The following is an 18,328-nucleotide window of genomic DNA, read 5'->3' on the forward strand; positions in this document are numbered from 1 at the left end:
CCTCCCCCTCAGCCACAATACCAGCAGGGCCTCCCTTCGGGCACAAAGAATTGTTCTAGTTTGAAAGCAAACCAACGGGAGATTCCAGGCCAGAACTAAAATTTAACAGGAAAATTAAAATAAAGGCAGTAGAACAGAAAGACTGGCTTAGACTGACAGAGTCAGAATACAACCTGGCACTCTGTTGGTCAGGCTGGTGGTAGCAGTCCAAATAAATGGTGTCTGCAGTCCTCTTGGAGTGATGGATGTGGTTCTATCAAAGCTGTGCTCTTGTAGAAAGATCTGGTCCTTCTCTGCAGGTCCAGTGGTGGTTATGGAGCTCTTGTCCTCTGGAAATCCAGGGGCACTGTGGCCTTGGTGTTCTGAGCCTCAGATTATATGCAGGTGGGAATGCTGGGCTCCTCCCCCTGGGTGGAGCATCTCACAATGGGATGATAAGGTTCTATGAGTCATTCTGTGAGATCTTGATGGCCCATTAGTGGAGATGGCTCCTCACAAAGGGGCTGCTGCATTCCTGGAAGGTGTTATCAGGGCTGAGTCATGGAGAAGATAAAGATCACAAGCCTCTCTTATCTTTGGGTTACATCTTACATTGTAACCCAGGACAGGCAGGGAATTCTGTGTATCAGCTTTTTTGTGCTTCCCTGGGGCTTCCCATCCCTAGGGGTTAAATCTCTCTTAAACTAGGCTGGAAAAGTTATGAAGGGCCATGCCTGGTGTTCAGGTTGCATGTTAAGGGTCACCTTCAGCCCAAAAATTAGTTCATGGGCATCCCAGCTGGAGGTACCACCATCACACAATCCCCAGAACCATCCCTTCTCCCACAGAAGGAGTGTGCTCCAAACTCCTGGATCACAGCAGCCCTGGAGTGGCACAGCTCCCACCATGAGTCCATTTTATTCTAGGAATGGAAGGATTTTAGCAGCTCTTTTTGGGTATTCTTGGTCCAGGTGGCTCTTTGGGTGACCTCCCAGCCCTGCATGTCTCTCTGAGGAAGGAGGAAGGGAGCAGAGGGAATGCTGTGGTGGGGAATGGACCAATTTTAATTGAGGATCATAAAAAAATAAGGAATAATGAAATTTAAAAGTTGTTATGGTTTTTATCAAAGTTCTGAGTCCCTCTTGAAGGGCTGGGCAGGGAATAAGTGAGTTCATGAGCCCAGTCCCTCCACCCTTTCCAGCTCCACATCTCCAGGACTTGTGTTCCAGGCAGGCCAGGAGTGGTTTTGTGTCTTTTTATCACTTGAGGATGATCCTTTTCAGCCCAGAAATTTGACAATTCCACTTGTTATAAACTGAAACTCAAAAAAAAAAAAAAAAAAAAAAAAAAAAAAAAAAAAAAAAAAAAAAAAAAAAAAAACCAAAAAAAACCCACACCAAGAATTAGGTTTGGCTTATGAAATTTGGGGTTGGTTTTACCATTTTTAAATGTATTTGGAGACTGGATATGCCTGAGTAGCAAAACAAAAAGACAAAAAGAGCCAGAGAATGATTTTTTTTTAATTTTGAAACTTGTCAGAACAAGCCAGATTGATCATTATGAGCAATCTTTTTCCTTTTTTTTTTTTTTTTCAAATTGAAAAATGCATCCAAAACAATCCTTTCCCACAAAACCTTTCATTTTCCAAAAGGAAAACTAGGCAAAAAAAAAAAAAGGTCAATCACACTTTTTCTGTTCACACAGTTGGAATGGGCAGCAGCAGATTGGGAGAGAGTAGCAATTTGTAAGGAATTCTGACCAGCTCTCCTTAAAATAGTATCCAGCCAGTTTCTCCAGGGCAGGAGGCTGGGTGGCTCTGTGGTGGGAACAGGCTGGAGCGAATCCTGGCTGAGCAGGCTGGTATAACACCTTGGGAACACAGGGACACTTTCCCCATGGGAATCAGAGATGCTGATGCCTGGGAGGAATTCCTGGGGATCCCCAGCCATCTCTCTGATGGAGGTTTTGTTTGTTTTTCTGTTCCAACCCAGACTGAATCCAGCTCCTCTGAGCCTCCTGTTCGGACACAGCCTGAGGATGCCTTCAGAAGGGAGATGCTCCCGTCTGAGCACGGGGGTGAAAATTTGGAACAAATTCCATGGGCTGGTCCTTGAGGGAGCCAGTGCGGTGTTCAGGAGGGTTGTGGGAAGGGAGAGCAGGAGGAAACCACAGCCCCTCGTGCCTTTCTCCCTATGGAGCGTGTCTGACCTGGGGCTCCCTGCCTTGCACTGAGTACCCAGGGCTGTGGGAGGACCTGTGGGGACCTCAGGGGGACCCGTGAGACCCAACCCCTGCAGTGCCCAGGCTGCTGGTGCCCAAACCCTTCTCAAGTGCTTGTGCCATGTGGGTGGTCACAGAGCTCGGCTGGACCCCAACGAGGTCCTTTAACAGCGCCTGGTGGTGAAACACAAACCAACATTGCTGAAGTCAAAGTATCCTTTCTAATCCCCTGGCTCAGTTTCTCTTTCTTTCCAGCTTTTCCTCCTCTGCCTCCTGGACCTTCCGTCTGTTCCCACCCCCCTTCTGTTTCTCTTTCTCCCTTCTGTCATAAGAAAGTGACTGTGTCCTCAAAGGGACAGTTTTCTTATGCCATTTTATACACTGTGCTTCATGTTTAGAACTTTTTTGCACTAGTTCCTATTGTATTTATTTTCCAAACTGGTTTGACACAAAACAAACAAACAAACAAACAAACAAACAAACAAAAAAAAAAAACCAAAAAAACCTACATTCCCATGTTATAATTCAGTTGTATTAAAATATTATCCTACTACTCTCTGTGCGCAATAGTCTCTGTACCTGCAATGCTTTCAGTCCTGTTGTATTTTGGGGCCAAGGTTTTCTCTGCTCCTTGTTTAACCGGTAAAGAAATAAAATGTTGTCCTGGGTTGCAGTGTAGGATGTACATAAAGTATTTATTCTATCACCATCTTCATGAACTGTTGAAACCAGGCAGGGCAGTGTTTTCCCAGGCCCCCTGCCTTTTGGCTCTCTTCTGTTAATGGCCCATCAATGCCTGGCCCATGACTCACAGGTAACTCCCTCCAGGGGTTATCTCTGTTAATGGGCCATCGAGGACCCACTTCACACTCATCATCCCATTGTGAGATGCTCCACCCAGAGAGAAGAGCCAAGCATTCTCACCTGGATATAATCTAGAATTTAAGACAGTACAAGCAGCCCTTACCTACTGGATTCCCAGAAGACCAGAGCTACCAGACCTTTCCATGGGATCACTGCTTCAAGAAAACCACCTCACTTGGACTGCTTTCACCATCCTGCTCAGGTTGTGACTCTGTCAGTGGTCTTTTGTATTATCGCATTTATTTTATTTTATCTTTTTTACCTTTCTTCTTATTAAATTGTATTTCTGACTTGGAGCCTCTCACTCGTTTTGCTTTCAAACAATGACAATGCAGATGATCCTTCCCCTGCACAGTGCTTGGAGTTGGGCTCTGTTCTGTGCCAGAGGAACTGAAACAAGTTTTTTTTCTCCCAAATCCCCTTGCTGAGCTTACCCTGGAATTTCCATCACACATGTGTGTGTGTGTGTGTGTGTGTGTGTGTGTGTGTGTGTGTATGTGTGTATGTGTGTATGTAAAAGCAACATGAGATACATGTTCTTCTAAATTGTGAGAACTGTGGTTGAGTCAGGACTGGACCAAAGTGGTTTGACCCCTTAGTTTTCTTGGGTTAAAAAAAATTAGAGGAGCTGGAGAAGGTCTGGTAGCAGTCAGAGGGGTGAGAATGGTGCAGAGACCCACTGCGAGTGCAGAACTGCTGGACACCCTGCACCTGCTTTGTCATTTCAAAGGGAAGATTCAATACCACAAAAGTTACAGCTCTGTCAGAATTGTTGGTGTCATGGAGGATGTGGTACTTCTCACCACAGTGCCCCTGTTTGCCTGTAGTCATGGGGATAGCAGGAAGTCACAAAAGCTTTTCTTGGGTTTGGATTGTTTTTCCACACCTGCCAACCAATCATATTCCTTTTTTACACTGTGCCATGGCTGTAAAGATTCTCAAGGGGTCTCTTGCTCAGCTAATTGTAAGACAACTTACAAACTTGAGCTGGCAAAGCCATGCCTTTTAATTCTTATCCTTCTGTTCATTCAGTTTATGACTTCTTCTGATTGGTTTTTGAGCATTTGTAGATTCATATTCAGTGGTTTCAATAAAATAGAGTGACTCTATGATAGCTCACATTGTGAATGATGAGTAAATGAAGTTATGACCTCACTAAATTTAGAGATGTTGCAAACATCTTTTACACGATAGATGATGTGACTCCAGGCAGAGTTAATTGCTATTTTATGTAAGAATGCAATTAAAAGGGGTTGAAGGACAGTGGGAAATAGGGTGATGACTTGTTTACAAGGTTGGATATAAGGACTGTAGCACAAAGAACAAGAGTGATAAAGGCTGAACTGTATTATAAGAACAGATTTTATATTGTTACACAGAATAAATCACGTTCTAGCTGTGTGGCCAATGTGGTCTTGTCATAACAAATGGTGGCAGATGGGAATGTATATTATGTAAGATTTACAAATGAAGACTTTCTGGCTTGTCTCCATCCTCACAAGATTTTTAATGCTCTGATTAAAAACACTCAGCCAACACACACAAGTTCTTCTTACCAATGTGCCTTGCCAGTTGTGAAAAACAGAACATTATCATACTCAAGACTTGAAAATCTAAATCTTATTTGAATTTTAAGGTTTTAAGGCTCTTTGTAGACTAATAGCATTCAAGCTCATCAGACTCTACACTGATGTGTTAGATGCTCAGAAATTTCTTTTCTAAATACCCATTTACTCCTTGCATGAATCTGTATAACTTGTGCCTCTTTCAGGTTCATCAGTCTTTAAAGGAATGGGAATTACTAAAGCAGCTAAATAATTTCTGGTTCTTTGTATCATTAAAGGCTTCTGTGTCTCATTTCTCACAATTCTGCTCTTTTCAAGGTTGCTCTGCAAGCTGAAAATGGTGACCTGTGTCTGAAAAAATAGATAGAAATGGGACTGGAACAATCTGTATAGAGATTAAGGCAACCTGGCTGAAATGCCCTCAATAATTAAACATTTCTGATTGTCTATTATGTGTGCAAAAACAATGAAAAAGTTACTTATCTTTATCCTCTGCCAGTTCACATCAATTTTTACATTTTTGAGAGAATGATCATGAAGTAATGTGATAGTAAATGTGGTGACAAGAAGGATCTATATAGGAACCCTGAGAGTTCAGGTCAGTGGAAACTTCATGATGGGGCACAATTGGCAGGACAAAGAATCCTGGATATGTGGAGAACAAAGTAACTGGATAACAAACTGACCTTCCATGAAAACAGGACTCAGCACCAGCTGTTCTAGGAGCTGCTGTGTCTGCATGAAAATATAAAAGTAGCTCACTGAGTAACTCAATCTGCTCAAAATGAACTTTTTAAATTGTACCACATGAATATCCATATATTTGAGATTTTGGGGGAAATAGGCTTTGGGTAAAGTAAACCTTTCTAGGATCAAAACTTCACAAAAATTCTGTCAAAATTAAAGCACCTGCAGATTCTACTATAGAACTGCATCTACAAATATTTATTCTTATAGGTATTAAATTAAATTAATTGTAAGAGAAAGTCAGGCTGCTCTGAGACTGTCCAAAAGCCAGTGCTGCCCTTGAAACAAAAATTTAATTGTCTCCATAGAACACAATTTTCTCTCTCTCTCTCTCTTTTTTTTTTTTTTTTTTTTTTTTTTTTTTTTTTTTTTTTTTTCTTAAGCACCTCTCTCTAAGAATGTAAAGGTTTTAGTTTGCAACTGGGCAGAAACACCAAATCATGTAGTGGTTTCACGTTCACTGAATTCTGTTTACCAAATTTAATGCAGTGGTTTTAGTCTTACCAGAACCATTTATTCTGTGAGATATGATTAGGAGAAAACCAAAGCAGGCTCACACTTAAGGGGTATAAAGAGAGGTTTATTAACACACATTAAAAGGAGAAAAAGAAGAAAAAAAGTTACCTTCAAAGCACCCTTCCCTCCCCTCACAGATGTTCACTTTTCAACAACCAACACAGAGAGACAAACCCCTGTAATTTCAGTCAATTTCATCTTTCTAGAAATAATCTTTTATCTGTTCTTCAGAGAGAAGAGTCTCTTTTAGTTTACCATGGACCTTTCCTCACTGACAGTCTAGAACAGTTCTTGTGTGGGTTTTAACTCTCACAGAAACAGCTGCTGGGGAAACCTGCTTCCATGACTCCTCCCACTAGCAGTTTCCCAAGCTGTTTATGGGTCATGAGTTTAGACTCTTGCATACTGGTGTGCCACCTTTTAAAGACTAATAACTTCAAAGACAAAGGATTCTTAATCTCAAGGGACAGAGATATCTTCTCACTTCTTTACTGGCACAGAGGGCGCCTTGTCTCCATTCCTGTTCAAGCATCTCATAAGATAAATATCACTTAGTCCATCACAAACACCTTAGTTCAGAATCCACACACAGATCTCACAATCAACTCCCCAAATGCATATCTTTTCCGTGATTTAAAGGGATAATCTACATATAGAGTTCATTTCTACGGCTCAATAAGAAGTACAGTCTAAAATGGAATGGCAACCCCCTCAATCCCTTCCTCCAATCAGTCCTTTCACTCTCACTCCACTGACTTCATGCTGTGTCTTCTCCAAGTTCACTCTGTTTCTTTCTTCTCTCTCTCTAAGTGAAGGGTTAAGCCTTGAAAGCCTCATTTGCCAGGAGAGGGTAAAATCTGCCCAGGCCTGCAGTGATCCATGCTCTTTTCCAGGCTGTGGAAGCTCTAAGCCCTGACCATGGGGGCGGCTGGCGGATGCCTTTGTTATAAATGAAACAGCTAGATTTGAAAAATAAAATAAAAAAACAAAGTTTATTTTTGCATAACAATAAATTTGAACGCCACAATAAAAGGACAGCCCTGACCCCGGGATCAGGACCGGGTGAACGTAGGGACAGGCCTCTATCCTTCCCCATTCACAAATCTCACCACCATGTGTCCAATTTTTATACAGTTTATTTCCCCCAAGGCTAGATCCTTTGTCCACTGTTCTGGGATGATGAGATTTTTTTTTTTGAGAAGTCCCTCTCCTGAATAGGTTTCTGGGCAGAGTCGGTGAATTGATTTTTTTTTCTGGGAAGGCTGCATCGGGTGTGTCAAGTCTTTGAGTCTTATGTGGTTTCTTTAATCCTTGATTACTCACCATCAATGGCCCATCTCCAGGGCCAGGAACTTTCTTCCAGGTGTTGATTTCCATTATTCTCTTGCTGGAGACACCCAACCTGGAGTGCAAGCCTAGTTTTCCCAGAACTGGGGCTTGTCAATTAATTTGTTTATATTTTATTTTAGCACGAATTATTAAATGCAGTACATTCCCTATAACACCTTTGTTTACACCCCTCCATCTCATGGCAAGGGCTCACTTCCAGTTGCTCCCTGGGGCCTGAGGAAGGGATGGTGGGAGGGGGACATCCCCCCTAGCCCTTGCCAGCAGAACAGGCAGTTGCTGAGTTGAGTTTAAAATGTGTTAGATGTTATTGGCTGGGGCTTCTCGTCCCCTCCTTGCTGCCAGCTCCCACCAGGCCAGGCCATGGCCAGGTGCCCTCTACCATGGACCCAGGCACATGGCCAGCACTGCAAGCTGCAGCCTCCCCTCTGCCCCACCATAGCCAGGAAAAATGGGGGCTCACAGTGGGACCCCTCTAGGGCTGTGCTGGTGCCAGGGAAAGACGGTACAGTCTGTGCCTGGAGGAGCAGATGTGATATACATGAAAGATGCTGGAGAGCCCAGAGCCTGCTCTGCCACCTCTCGCTCACCAAAAGGCAGGGAAAAGGATGTTATAAATGAAACAGCCAGATTTGAAAAATAAAATTAAAAAAAACATGAAAATTTATTTTCGCCTAACGATTAATTTGGAAAGCCACAATAAAAAGACATCCTCGACCCCGGGATTGAGACCGGGTGAACGTAGGAACAGGCCTCTATCCTTCCTCGTTCATGAATCGCATCACCAAGAGTCCAGTTTTTATACATTTTATTTTCCCCAAGGCTAGATATTTGGTTCACTTTTCTGGGATGATATATTCTTGAGTTTTCTTTTGAGGCAGTCCCCCTTCTGAATAGTTTTCTGGGCAGAGTCTGGTGAATTGATTAGTCTTCCAGGAAGGCTGCATCAGGGGGGGTCGAGTCGTTGAGTCTTATCTGGTTTCACTCATCCTTGATTAATCACCGTCAATGGCCCATCTCCAGGGCCAGGAACTTCTTTTCAAGTGTTGATTCCTATTATCCTTCTGCTGGAGCCACTCAGCCTGAAATGCAAGCCTAATTTTCCTGGGAGTGGTGCTTGTTCATTACTTTTATTTATATTTTATGTTAGCATGAATTATTAAATGCAGTATGTCCCCCAAAACAAGGAGGAGAAGGGAAAGGAGGGAGCTGCACTGCAACGCTGAGTCTGACCAGGGAGCAACAGGGAGGGGGTTCCTCTCCCTGCCCCTTGGCAAGGATTTCTGCACCCTTCCTGGTGCCATGGTCTTGTTGGGTCCTAGGTTGTACTCAATGACCCCTGAGGTCTTTTTCAACTTAATTGATTCTTTTCTAGGCCTGTTTGGCAAGGAGAACAAGTCTGGGTTTGGGGCTCCTTGGGGAAAAGGTGCCACCCCACAGAGCCACAACCTGTCAAGGTCAGACCCCTCCCTACCTAAACCATGACCACTCTCACAGCAGAAGGGTTTGCAGCAGCTTTGCCAAACCTGAGAACCACTTCCAGTGCCTAAAGGAGCTCCAGGGGAGCTGGAAAAGGATTTTGGATGAGGGATGGAATGACAGGACACAGGGAATGGCTTCCCACTCTAGAAGTACATGATATTAGCACTGTACTGTAGGTATAGGAAACTGGAACCTCAGTGTCACCACTGAGGACTACTCGGGGCAGGGTTGTTGTCCCTCCATCCCGCCTCTCTGGCCTCCAGTTGGGATTTGATTTGGCAGGAAAACTACCCCCCTGGGACAGTGGCTGGAGTTTAGAGCAGGTTCTGGGGGGAGCCTGTCCCTGGTGGCCCCAGTGACACAATAGAGACAACATTTGTTGTAGTTTGAAAGCAAAACAAGTGAGAGGCTCCAAGTCAGAAATACAATTTAATAAGAAGAAGGGTAAAAAAGATAAAATAAAATTTAAAAAAATGCAATAATACAAAACATCACTGACAGAGTCAGAATACAACCTGAGCAGGATGGTGGAAGCAGTCCAGGTGAGGTAGTCTTCCTGAAGCAGTGATCCTGTAGAAAGTTCTGGTAGCCCTGCTCCTCTGGGAATCCAGTAGGTAAGGGCTGCTTGTATTGTCTCAAATCCCAGATTATATCCAAGTGAGAACGCTTGGCTCTTCTCTCTGGATGGAGCATCTCACAATGGGATGATGAGTGTGAAGTGGGTCCTTGATGGCCCATTAACAGAGATAACTCCTGGAGGGAGTTACCTGTGAGTCATGGGCAAGGCATTGATGGGCCATTAACAGAAGAGAGCCCAAAGGCAGGGGGCCTGGGAAGACACTGCCCCACCTGGTTTCAACAGCTCATGAAGATGGTGATAGAATAAATACTTTGTGTACATCCTACACTGCAACCCAGGACAACATTTTATTTCTTTACCGGTTAAACAAGGAGCAGAGAAAACCTTGGCCCCAAAATACAACAGGACTGAAAGCATTACAGGTACAGAGACTATTGAGCACAGAGAGTAGTAGGATAATATTTTAATACAACTGAATTATAGCATGGGATTGTGGTTTTGTTGGGGTTTTTTTGTTTGTTTGTTTTGTGTCAAACCAGTTTGGAAAATAAATATAATAGGAACTAGTGCAAAAAAGTTCTAAACATGAAGCACAGTGTATAAAATGGCATAAGAAAACTGTCCCTTTGAGGACACAGTCACTTTCTTATGACAGAAGAGAGAAAGAGAAACAGAAGGGGGGTGGGAACAGACGGAAGGTCCAGGAGGCAGAGGAGGAAAAGCTGGAAAGAGAAACTGGGCCAGGGGATTAGAAAGAATACTTTGACTTCAGCAATGTTGGTTTGTGTTTCACCACCACACAGTGTTAAAGGACCTCGTTGGGGTCAGGCTGAGCTCTGTCAAAAAAAGGGAAAAAGATTGCTCATAATGATCAATCTGGCTTATTTTGACAAGTTTCAAAATTAAAAAAAAAATCATTCTCTAGCTCTTTTTGTCTTTTTGTTTTGCTGCTCAGGCATGTCCAGTCTCCAAATACATTTAAAAATGGTAAAACCAACCCCAAATTTCATAAGCCAAACCTAATTTTTTTTTTTTTTTTTTTTTTTTTTTTTTTTGTCGTTGAGTTTCAGTTTATAACAAGTGGAATTGTCGAATTTCTGGGCTGAAAAAGGATCATCCTCAAGTGATAAAAAGACACAAAACCACTCCTGGCCTGCCTGGAACGCAAGTCCTGGAGATGTGGAGCAGGAAAGGGTGGAGGGACTGGGCTCAGGAACCCACCCATCCCCTGCCCAGCCCTTTGAGAGGGACTCAGAACTTTGATAAAAACCATAACAACTTTTAAATTTCATTATTCCTTATTTTTTTATGATCCTCAATTAAAATTGGTCCATTCCCCACCACAGCATTCCCTCTGCTCCCTTCCTCCTTCCTCAGAGAGACATGCAGGGCTGGGAGGTCACCCAAAGAGCCACCTGGACCAAGAATACCCAAAAGGAACTGCTAAAATCCTTCCATTCCTAGAATAAAATGGACTCATGGTGGGAGCTGTGCAGCTCCAGGGCTGCTGTGATCCAGGAGTTTGGAGCACACTCCTTCTGTGGGAGAAGGGATGGTTCTGGGGATTGTGTGATGGTGGTACCTCCAGCTGGGATGCCCATGTACTAATTTTTGGGCTGAAGGAGACCCTTAACATGCAACCTGAACACCAGGCATGGCCCTTCATAACTTTTCCAGCCCAGTTTAAGAGAGATTTAACCCCTAGGGATGGGAAGCCCCAGGGAAGCACAAAAAGCTGATACACAGAATTCCCTGCCTGTCTTGGGGTACAATGTAAGATGTAACCCAAAGATAAGAGAGGCTTGTGATCTTTATCTTCTCCATGACTCAGCCCTGATAACACCTTCCAGGAATGCAGCAGCCCCTTTGTGAGGAGCCATCTCCACTAATGGGCCATCAAGATCTCACAGAATGACTCATAGAACCTTATCATCCCATTGTGAGATGCTCCACCCAGGGGGAGGAGCCCAGCATTCCCACCTGCATATAATCTGAGGCTCAGAACACCAAGGCCATAGTGCCCCTGGATTTCCAGAGGACAAGAGCTCCATAACCACCACTGGACCTGCAGAGAAGGACCAGATCTTTCTACAAGAGCACAGCTTTGATAGAACCACATCCATCACTCCAAGAGGACTGCAGACACCATTTATTTGGACTGCTACCACCAGCCTGACCAACAGAGTGCCAGGTTGTATTCTGACTCTGTCAGTCTAAGCCAGTCTTTCTGTTCTACTGCCTTTATTTTAATTTTCCTGTTAAATTTTAGTTCTGGCCTGGAATCTCCCGTTGGTTTGCTTTCAAACTAGAACAATTCTTTGTGCCCGAAGGGAGGCCCTGCTGGTATTGTGGCTGAGGGGGAGGATGGTGGATGTGAGGAAGTGCAGTGTTCTCTCCTTGCTGAAAGTTTACACCGAGGATTCAGACATGGAGTTGGACAATGAGGCCAGCATGGCATGGAGTGATGGGGAAGCACCCACAGGAGAGAAAGGAGGGCTGGTGCCAGCTGGGTACGGAGAAGATGACTTCAGCCACCTGGATGGGGATGAGGAAGGGTACAAAGAAAAGGAGGATGGGAACAGCAGGCAGTCAGAAAATGATGATTCGCAGACTGAAAAACCTGTGGCTGGTGACCTGAAGGAATTCCGGCAAGTGGAGGAAAGGGATCCTCAGGAACCGGTTGCTTCCTTTTCAGACAGAGTGTGGAACATGCCTCCAGATATGATCAAAATCCCTCCTCAGCCTCCTGGCAGATGTTCTACCCAATTGCAGGATAAAATTAAAAAGCTGTATGAGAGGAAAATGAAAGAGGGCATGGATATGAACTACATCATCCAGAAGAAAAGAGAATTTCGCAATCCCACCATCTATGAAAAGCTGATCCAGTTTTGTTGCATTGATGAAATAGGTACAAATTACCCAAAGCACATGTTTGATCCTCATTGCTGGTCAGAGGATTCATATTATGAGGCTCTAGCTAAAGCCCAGGATATTGAGATGGGCAAATTGAAGAAGGCCAAGAATGAACGTAAAAAGATTGAATTTGCAGTAAAAAGGGCACAACAACAAGCGCTGCTTCTACGACCACCACAACATCCAGCACCACTGCGGGAGATGCCCAGAAGAAGAGGAGGAGGAGCAAGTGGAATGTGTTGAGGAAGGGTTTCATAGACTGACTCATAAAATTATATCATCTCATTGTGATCTTCCCCACCCTGAGGGGAGGAACCGAACATTCCTACCTGGATGTAGTCTATGGCTTTGTGAACACCACAAGAGCACAGCCACTGGATTCCCACAGGACAAGAGCTCCATAACCACCACTGGACCTGCAGAGAAGGACCAGATCTTTCTACAGAAGCACTGCTTTGATAGAACCACATCCATCACTCCAAGAGGACTGCAGACACCATTTAACTGGACTGCCACCACCACCCTGACTGACAGGGTGTCAGGTCTGCCAGTCTAAACCAGTGTTTCTGTTCTACTGCCTTTATCTTAATTTTCCTATTAAATTGTAGTTTTTACTTGAAATCGCCTTTTGGTTTGCTTTCAAAATAGTACACTGCCCCATCTAATACACTACACCTTCTGGCAGAATCCAGGAATGTTTCTGTCCTGACCTTGTGTCCACCAAACCCTACAGGCATTCCTTTCCCAGATGGGAGCAGGAATGAGATTAGGATCAATCACAAGCTTAGGGTGACCTGGGCTACGGGACCTCACTCCCTTTGGCTCTGTGTAAATCAGGGAATGCCAGAGTGGTTTGGGTTGGAAGGGACCTTCAACATAATGCAGTTCCATCCCCTGCCATGGGCAGGGACACCTTGCACTATCACAGGATGCTTCAAGCCCCATCCAACCTGGCCCTGGACACTCCCAGGGATGGGGCAGCCACAGCATTTCCAGGCAATCTCAACAACCCATCCCAAACCACCATGCTTGGTGCCACCAGACACCAGGAGGCACCTGCAGAGCTCTGCACAAGGACAGTCCAAGGCCTGGCCTTGCAGGATCCTGCCCAGGAGCAGCAGATTCCCTTTATTCCCTTCCTCCTGACGGCAGCCGAGCGTGTCCTTTCCCTGCCCACAGCCCTGAGTGGCAGTGAATGAACGGCCCTGGCATCTCCTCCTGAAGGACAGCAAAATGTGTTGAAGAAAAACCAGTGTCAGATGTTTTCCCAGTGTTGCCAAGTTACTCAACATGTTCTGCCTTAATTGTCAGATGCTTTCAAAGCATTTTCCCTAACTCTGGAGCACGAATGGTGAGGGCTCTCCCTGGGACTCTTCTGCCTGGGGCTACCATGGCCCTGTATTTTCATAAGAAAAAGACTCAGCTAATGATTAATGTTCTCCAGAGGAAGCGGGGCCTTTCTTTGGGATTTTTCTTCAGTTATTTTTAATTCATTTGTACAACTAGCAGTTACATGAACGTGCAAAACACGGGTTTATCACTGGACCCGGCTCCCTTTTCTCCTTCTCTCTACCCACACCTGGAGCTTGTGGAGACACCATCATTCTGCAATTCTCTGGGGATGAGAATCCCCCTCAACAGAGAGGAATCACTGCTTCCCACTGGGAATGTTTTCTGAGCAAAGAGAAGTTTCTCCATTGAAGGAAAAGTTGAGTTTTAGATATTAATTCCAACATGAGGTATCTTCTTTAGGGAGAAGAGATAAGATAATTGGATGAAAAGGACAAAGCCCCTTGGGTTTAAGTTCTTGGTAGGATAAATCATTTAGAGTTTGTGTTTTCCAAGGTGGCTTTGGGAATGTGAAAAGCATTTGGGATTGCAAAGGGCCGGTGCTCTGGTGGACACAGGGCTTGGGGTGAAGGATCCCTGGACAGGGTAAGGGAAGCCCTTCTTGTCCTTTTCCAGGCACATTCCTTCTTTATCCAAGCACAGTCCCTCCTTTTCCAGGCACATACCCTCCACTTTGTAACAAAAATCATGCCAGTGGTGTTGAGACAATGTCACTGTCTGCTTCCTGGGCTTCCTGCCTGGTACCTCCTTCTTCCAGCCACGCAGGAAGTAGCTTTGCTCATGGGGCTCTGCCTGGTGTTGCTTCACCTTAACAGACCAGGAACCATAAAACTCCTACAGGTCATCAACTCTGGGACTTCTTGCACCCTCACAGGGATCTGGGATCAATTTTGGATGGAGCAGGACATTCCTCCTGCTCCATCCCTGTCTCCTGCAGTGACCCATGCAGGGATCTGCTGAAGGTTCCTGTCAAGAGCCAGCCTGGAAACAGAGGGACCATCCCAGCCCCTCTGGGAGCAGGGAGTGGGTTCACATCCGACTTGTGACCTTGTGCTAAAACACCCTCTCTTCCTTCCCTGCCCACACCCAGGACAAATTACAGCCCCTGGTGCCCAGCCCGGAGGCACCACCTCTCAGTGTTCATGCTGGGAACAGTTCTGGTGGGTGGGTGGAGAATTGGGAGTTTCCTAGGAAATGACCTGGGGATCAGATCCTAGAGATCTGATGTTTGTTTGGGGCTGAATCTCTGGATATGCTGACCTCAAGTGAAAAAAACACCCCAAGTGAGCCGAATGAGGCTGCACCAGTGAGCACCTTGCCTGGCCAAGTCCAGCTGGGCTCCCAGAAATTTCCAGATCTGGGGGCATCTGTGGATTGAAACTATTCACAAAAATGCTCCTCCCTAGCTGGGCTTTATTAGTGCCTCTTTGTGTGGGAGACTCTCCCTCCAAGCCAGATTTCTCCAGTCCTCCTGCCATCCAGTCAATGATTTGTAGGTGGGAAGCATGGAAGGATGCCTTTGGGATTCCTTGCATGCAAGTGTTGCCACGGGGGATCCCTCTCATTCACAGCCTGTGTGCTGCTGGAGTCACATCTCCCCAACTCCTCACTAAGACCAGTCCCACCAGCCAGGGAGGACAACAAAAAGTTACACCAAATCATCAGGACACTTGGCAAAGTGGGATGTGGAATCCTGGGGACATTCCTCCTGATCCATGATTCTTCCCTCTTCCTCGCATAGAGGAGCAGGAAAGGCCAGGCTGGAGGAAGAGGCTGGGCTGCAGTGAGACCAACCCCAAGTGGTACCACAGTGCAGTGTCAGTGTCCCACTCTTGTCCCCAAATGCCATCAGTGAGGCAGTGCCGCACTGAGGACACTGTGCCCCACCAGGGTGGTTCTGCCTGGAGCTGGTGGCTTTTCCCTGGGACAGGAGTGGGCCAGGCTCTGCTGGGAGGTGCTGTCCCTCTGCCTGCTCCCTCGGTATTCGCAGGCCCAGGAAAAAAGGAATGAGGACTGGGCTGACTGTCAAACCTTGGCATGGCGTGGGCAGCGGAGGTGAAGGTGCCCACGGCACTCGCGGCAGCAGCTGGGGGACACTCAGCAGTCCCATGGGGACACCCTTCAATTCCAAGGGACTCCTTCCCTTGGTCCCCCCACCCCCTGCAGTTCCTGCCCACTTGGTGCCTGCAGGGCCGGGAATGCTGCCCCTGCCCAAACCCTTCTGGTGCCGGGTCCTGCAGCCCTGTGCGCGTTAGAGACTATTCACCCATGGATGTCCCGCGAGCAGCTCTTGGGGGATGTGCAGGTCTGCGCCACCCCCAATCCCATGCCTCCCATTGGAGGAATTGCATGTGCCCCCCTTATGAAGAAAGGTCTGGTGTTCTCCTTGGAGGTAGGCTCTGCCCTCTGCGTCACTCATCCCATGCCAAGCTCTCCTCCAGGGCACTCGGAGCCTCAAGGCTGAGCCCTCCAGCACCGCTGAGCGCGCTCGAGAAGGACACCATAGTGTGCAGGAGCATCAGGACAAACACACATAGTCTGATCCTGCTGCTGCTGAGGCGAGACCCCGCGGAGACCGGCAGCAAGGACAGAGAGCGGGGCTGTTGGTACTGGTGGTGGTGGTGGTATAGGTGGTGGTAGAGGTGGTAGTGGTTCTGCCTCTGGTGATAGAGGTGGGGGTCATGGGAATGGGAATGGAGGAACTCTGACGGTGTGGATTTGGAGGATGAGTCCTCATTGCTGTCTGGGGGGTTGCTTGCAGGAGTCCCATTGCACCTCGCAGCACTTGGCCTCCTCATCAGGCAGCTGGTTCTCCAGCAGCCCTGCAGGAAGGAAGGATGCAGGAGGAAGGATCAGCAGGACACTGCAGATGAGGCTGCAGAAGAAGTGAGCCCTGGTGCCCACCATCTGTGGGATGGCACACCTGAAAACCAGGACACCCAGATACCCCCTGGGATTTGCCCCAGCACATTTGTGAGTCTGCACACATCAGCAAGGCAAGCTCGGGGCTCCCCGAATCCTGCTCACAGCAGTTCAATATCCCCACCCTGCTTTAATACAGGACTTTCAACTCCTGGACTGAGATGTTGCTGTGACCCTATTAACGCCTTACTCTTACCCTTGGCATGGCCACATTTTGGCATTGGGCAACATTTCCACACTGCCCCTCCTCCTACTCCACCCCAACAAGCCTTCCAAACCTGGGAAGTGGCTTGTAAATTCCCCAGGGCTCACCCTCACCCCTGCCCTCCCCATGCCCGGTGTGAGCCCGGCCCTCCTTACCCGTACAGATGAAGCCAGGCAAACTTCCATAGATCAGCTCGTCATTGTCTGGTAACACAAAGGGGCACCTGGTCTGCACCTCCAGGCAGCATTATTTGCATGGGATCCACTGCCAGCACTGCTGCTGGGTGACGTTGAAGTACTTGGAGCACAGCCACACCTTGTAGTCAGCCTGGGGGGAAATCATGGAGACGGACACGTCACTTCCCAAGCACTGGGATAGCTAGAGCATTGTGGTGTGAAAGGGGACTGGAGAGCTCCCAGCTCTTGTGGGAAATGTGTGTTGGGGCCATTTGTTGAACAGCGATGGATTCAAACAGCCCACTAGAGTGTAATGATGGTGGAATTCATATATCCAGCTAAATCCACCACAAAAATAACCACTTGGAATTACCACTTGGAGTAATGTTTCCTACAGATAGGTGCCATGACAGATTCTGCCAACATCAGTGACTCAAGAGCTCAGTCACCAAAAATTCAGATGCTGCTTATCACCCAAAAATTCAGATGCTGCTTATCACCCAGATCATCCTCCTCTTACTGAAGACATCCCACTGCTCTCCTGATGTCTTGAGTTGCAAGATAGAACCAAAAGCATGTATTCTATTTCCAGTCTGTGAAACCAGTTGAAGAGGTGTTTTTTCTTTTATCTCCACGGGGGAGGGGGTGGGTGTCTTCTGTTAATGGGCCAACTGTTAAAACCAGGTGGAGCAATGTTCCTTATCTCTTCCATCCTCCCTCCAGGGGATATCTGCTGTTAATGGGCCATCGAGGCTCACTGCATGACTGATAACATTACATCATCCCATTGTGAGACGCTCCACCCAGTGGGAAGAGCCAGGCATTCCTACCTGGAAAAAAGCTGAAATTCAGAGCACCTGGACAGGACAGCCTGTTTTTCCACTAGATTTCCTGGAGGAAGACCGAACCCTTCTCACCATCACTGGACCCTTTTCTACAGGATCAGCTCTACTCCAACAGAACCCTATCTGTTACTCCAGGAGGAGTTATTTGGACTGCTCCCAACACCCTGCCCAACAGGGTGTCAGGCCATATTCTGACTCTTTCAGTGTTTTCAGGATTTTTGTTTGCTTGGTTTTTTTTTGTTCTGCTACATTTGTATTTTTAATATTCCCAGTAAAGAACTGTTATTTGTATTCCCATATATTTGCCTGAAAACCCTTAATTGCAAAATTATTATAATTTGGAGGGAGGGAGTTTACATTCTCCATATGACAGAGTCAGAATACAACCTGAGCAGGATGGTGGAAGCAGTCCAGATGAGGTGGTTTTCTTGAAGCAGTGATCTCGTGGAAATGTCTGGTAGCTCTGGTCCTCTGGGAATCCAGTGTGTAAGGGCTACTTGTACTGTCTTAAATCTAGATTATATCCAGGTGGGAATGCTTGGTCTTTCTCTCTGGGTGGAGCATCTCACAATGGGATGATGAGTTGTGAAGTGGGTCCTTGATGGCCCATTAAACAG

At 46.3% G+C, this 18,328-nt stretch overlaps 1 protein-coding gene across 1 annotated transcript; it reads left to right on the forward strand.

Annotated features, from left to right (window-relative positions):
* Positions 1–11,664: 11,664 nt before the first annotated feature.
* On the forward strand, positions 11,665–12,476 carry LOC310922560 (SAP30-binding protein-like; the record flags this gene model as incomplete). The annotated part of the gene is given in 2 exon segments (XM_083883190.1): positions 11,665–12,343; positions 12,346–12,476. Coding segments are annotated over 2 exon segments (810 nt in total).
* Positions 12,477–18,328: the final 5,852 nt, after the last annotated feature.

This window comes from Zosterops lateralis (assembly GCF_965231275.1).
Source record: "Zosterops lateralis genome assembly, chromosome: Z".
Taxonomy (NCBI): Eukaryota; Metazoa; Chordata; class Aves; order Passeriformes; family Zosteropidae; genus Zosterops; species Zosterops lateralis.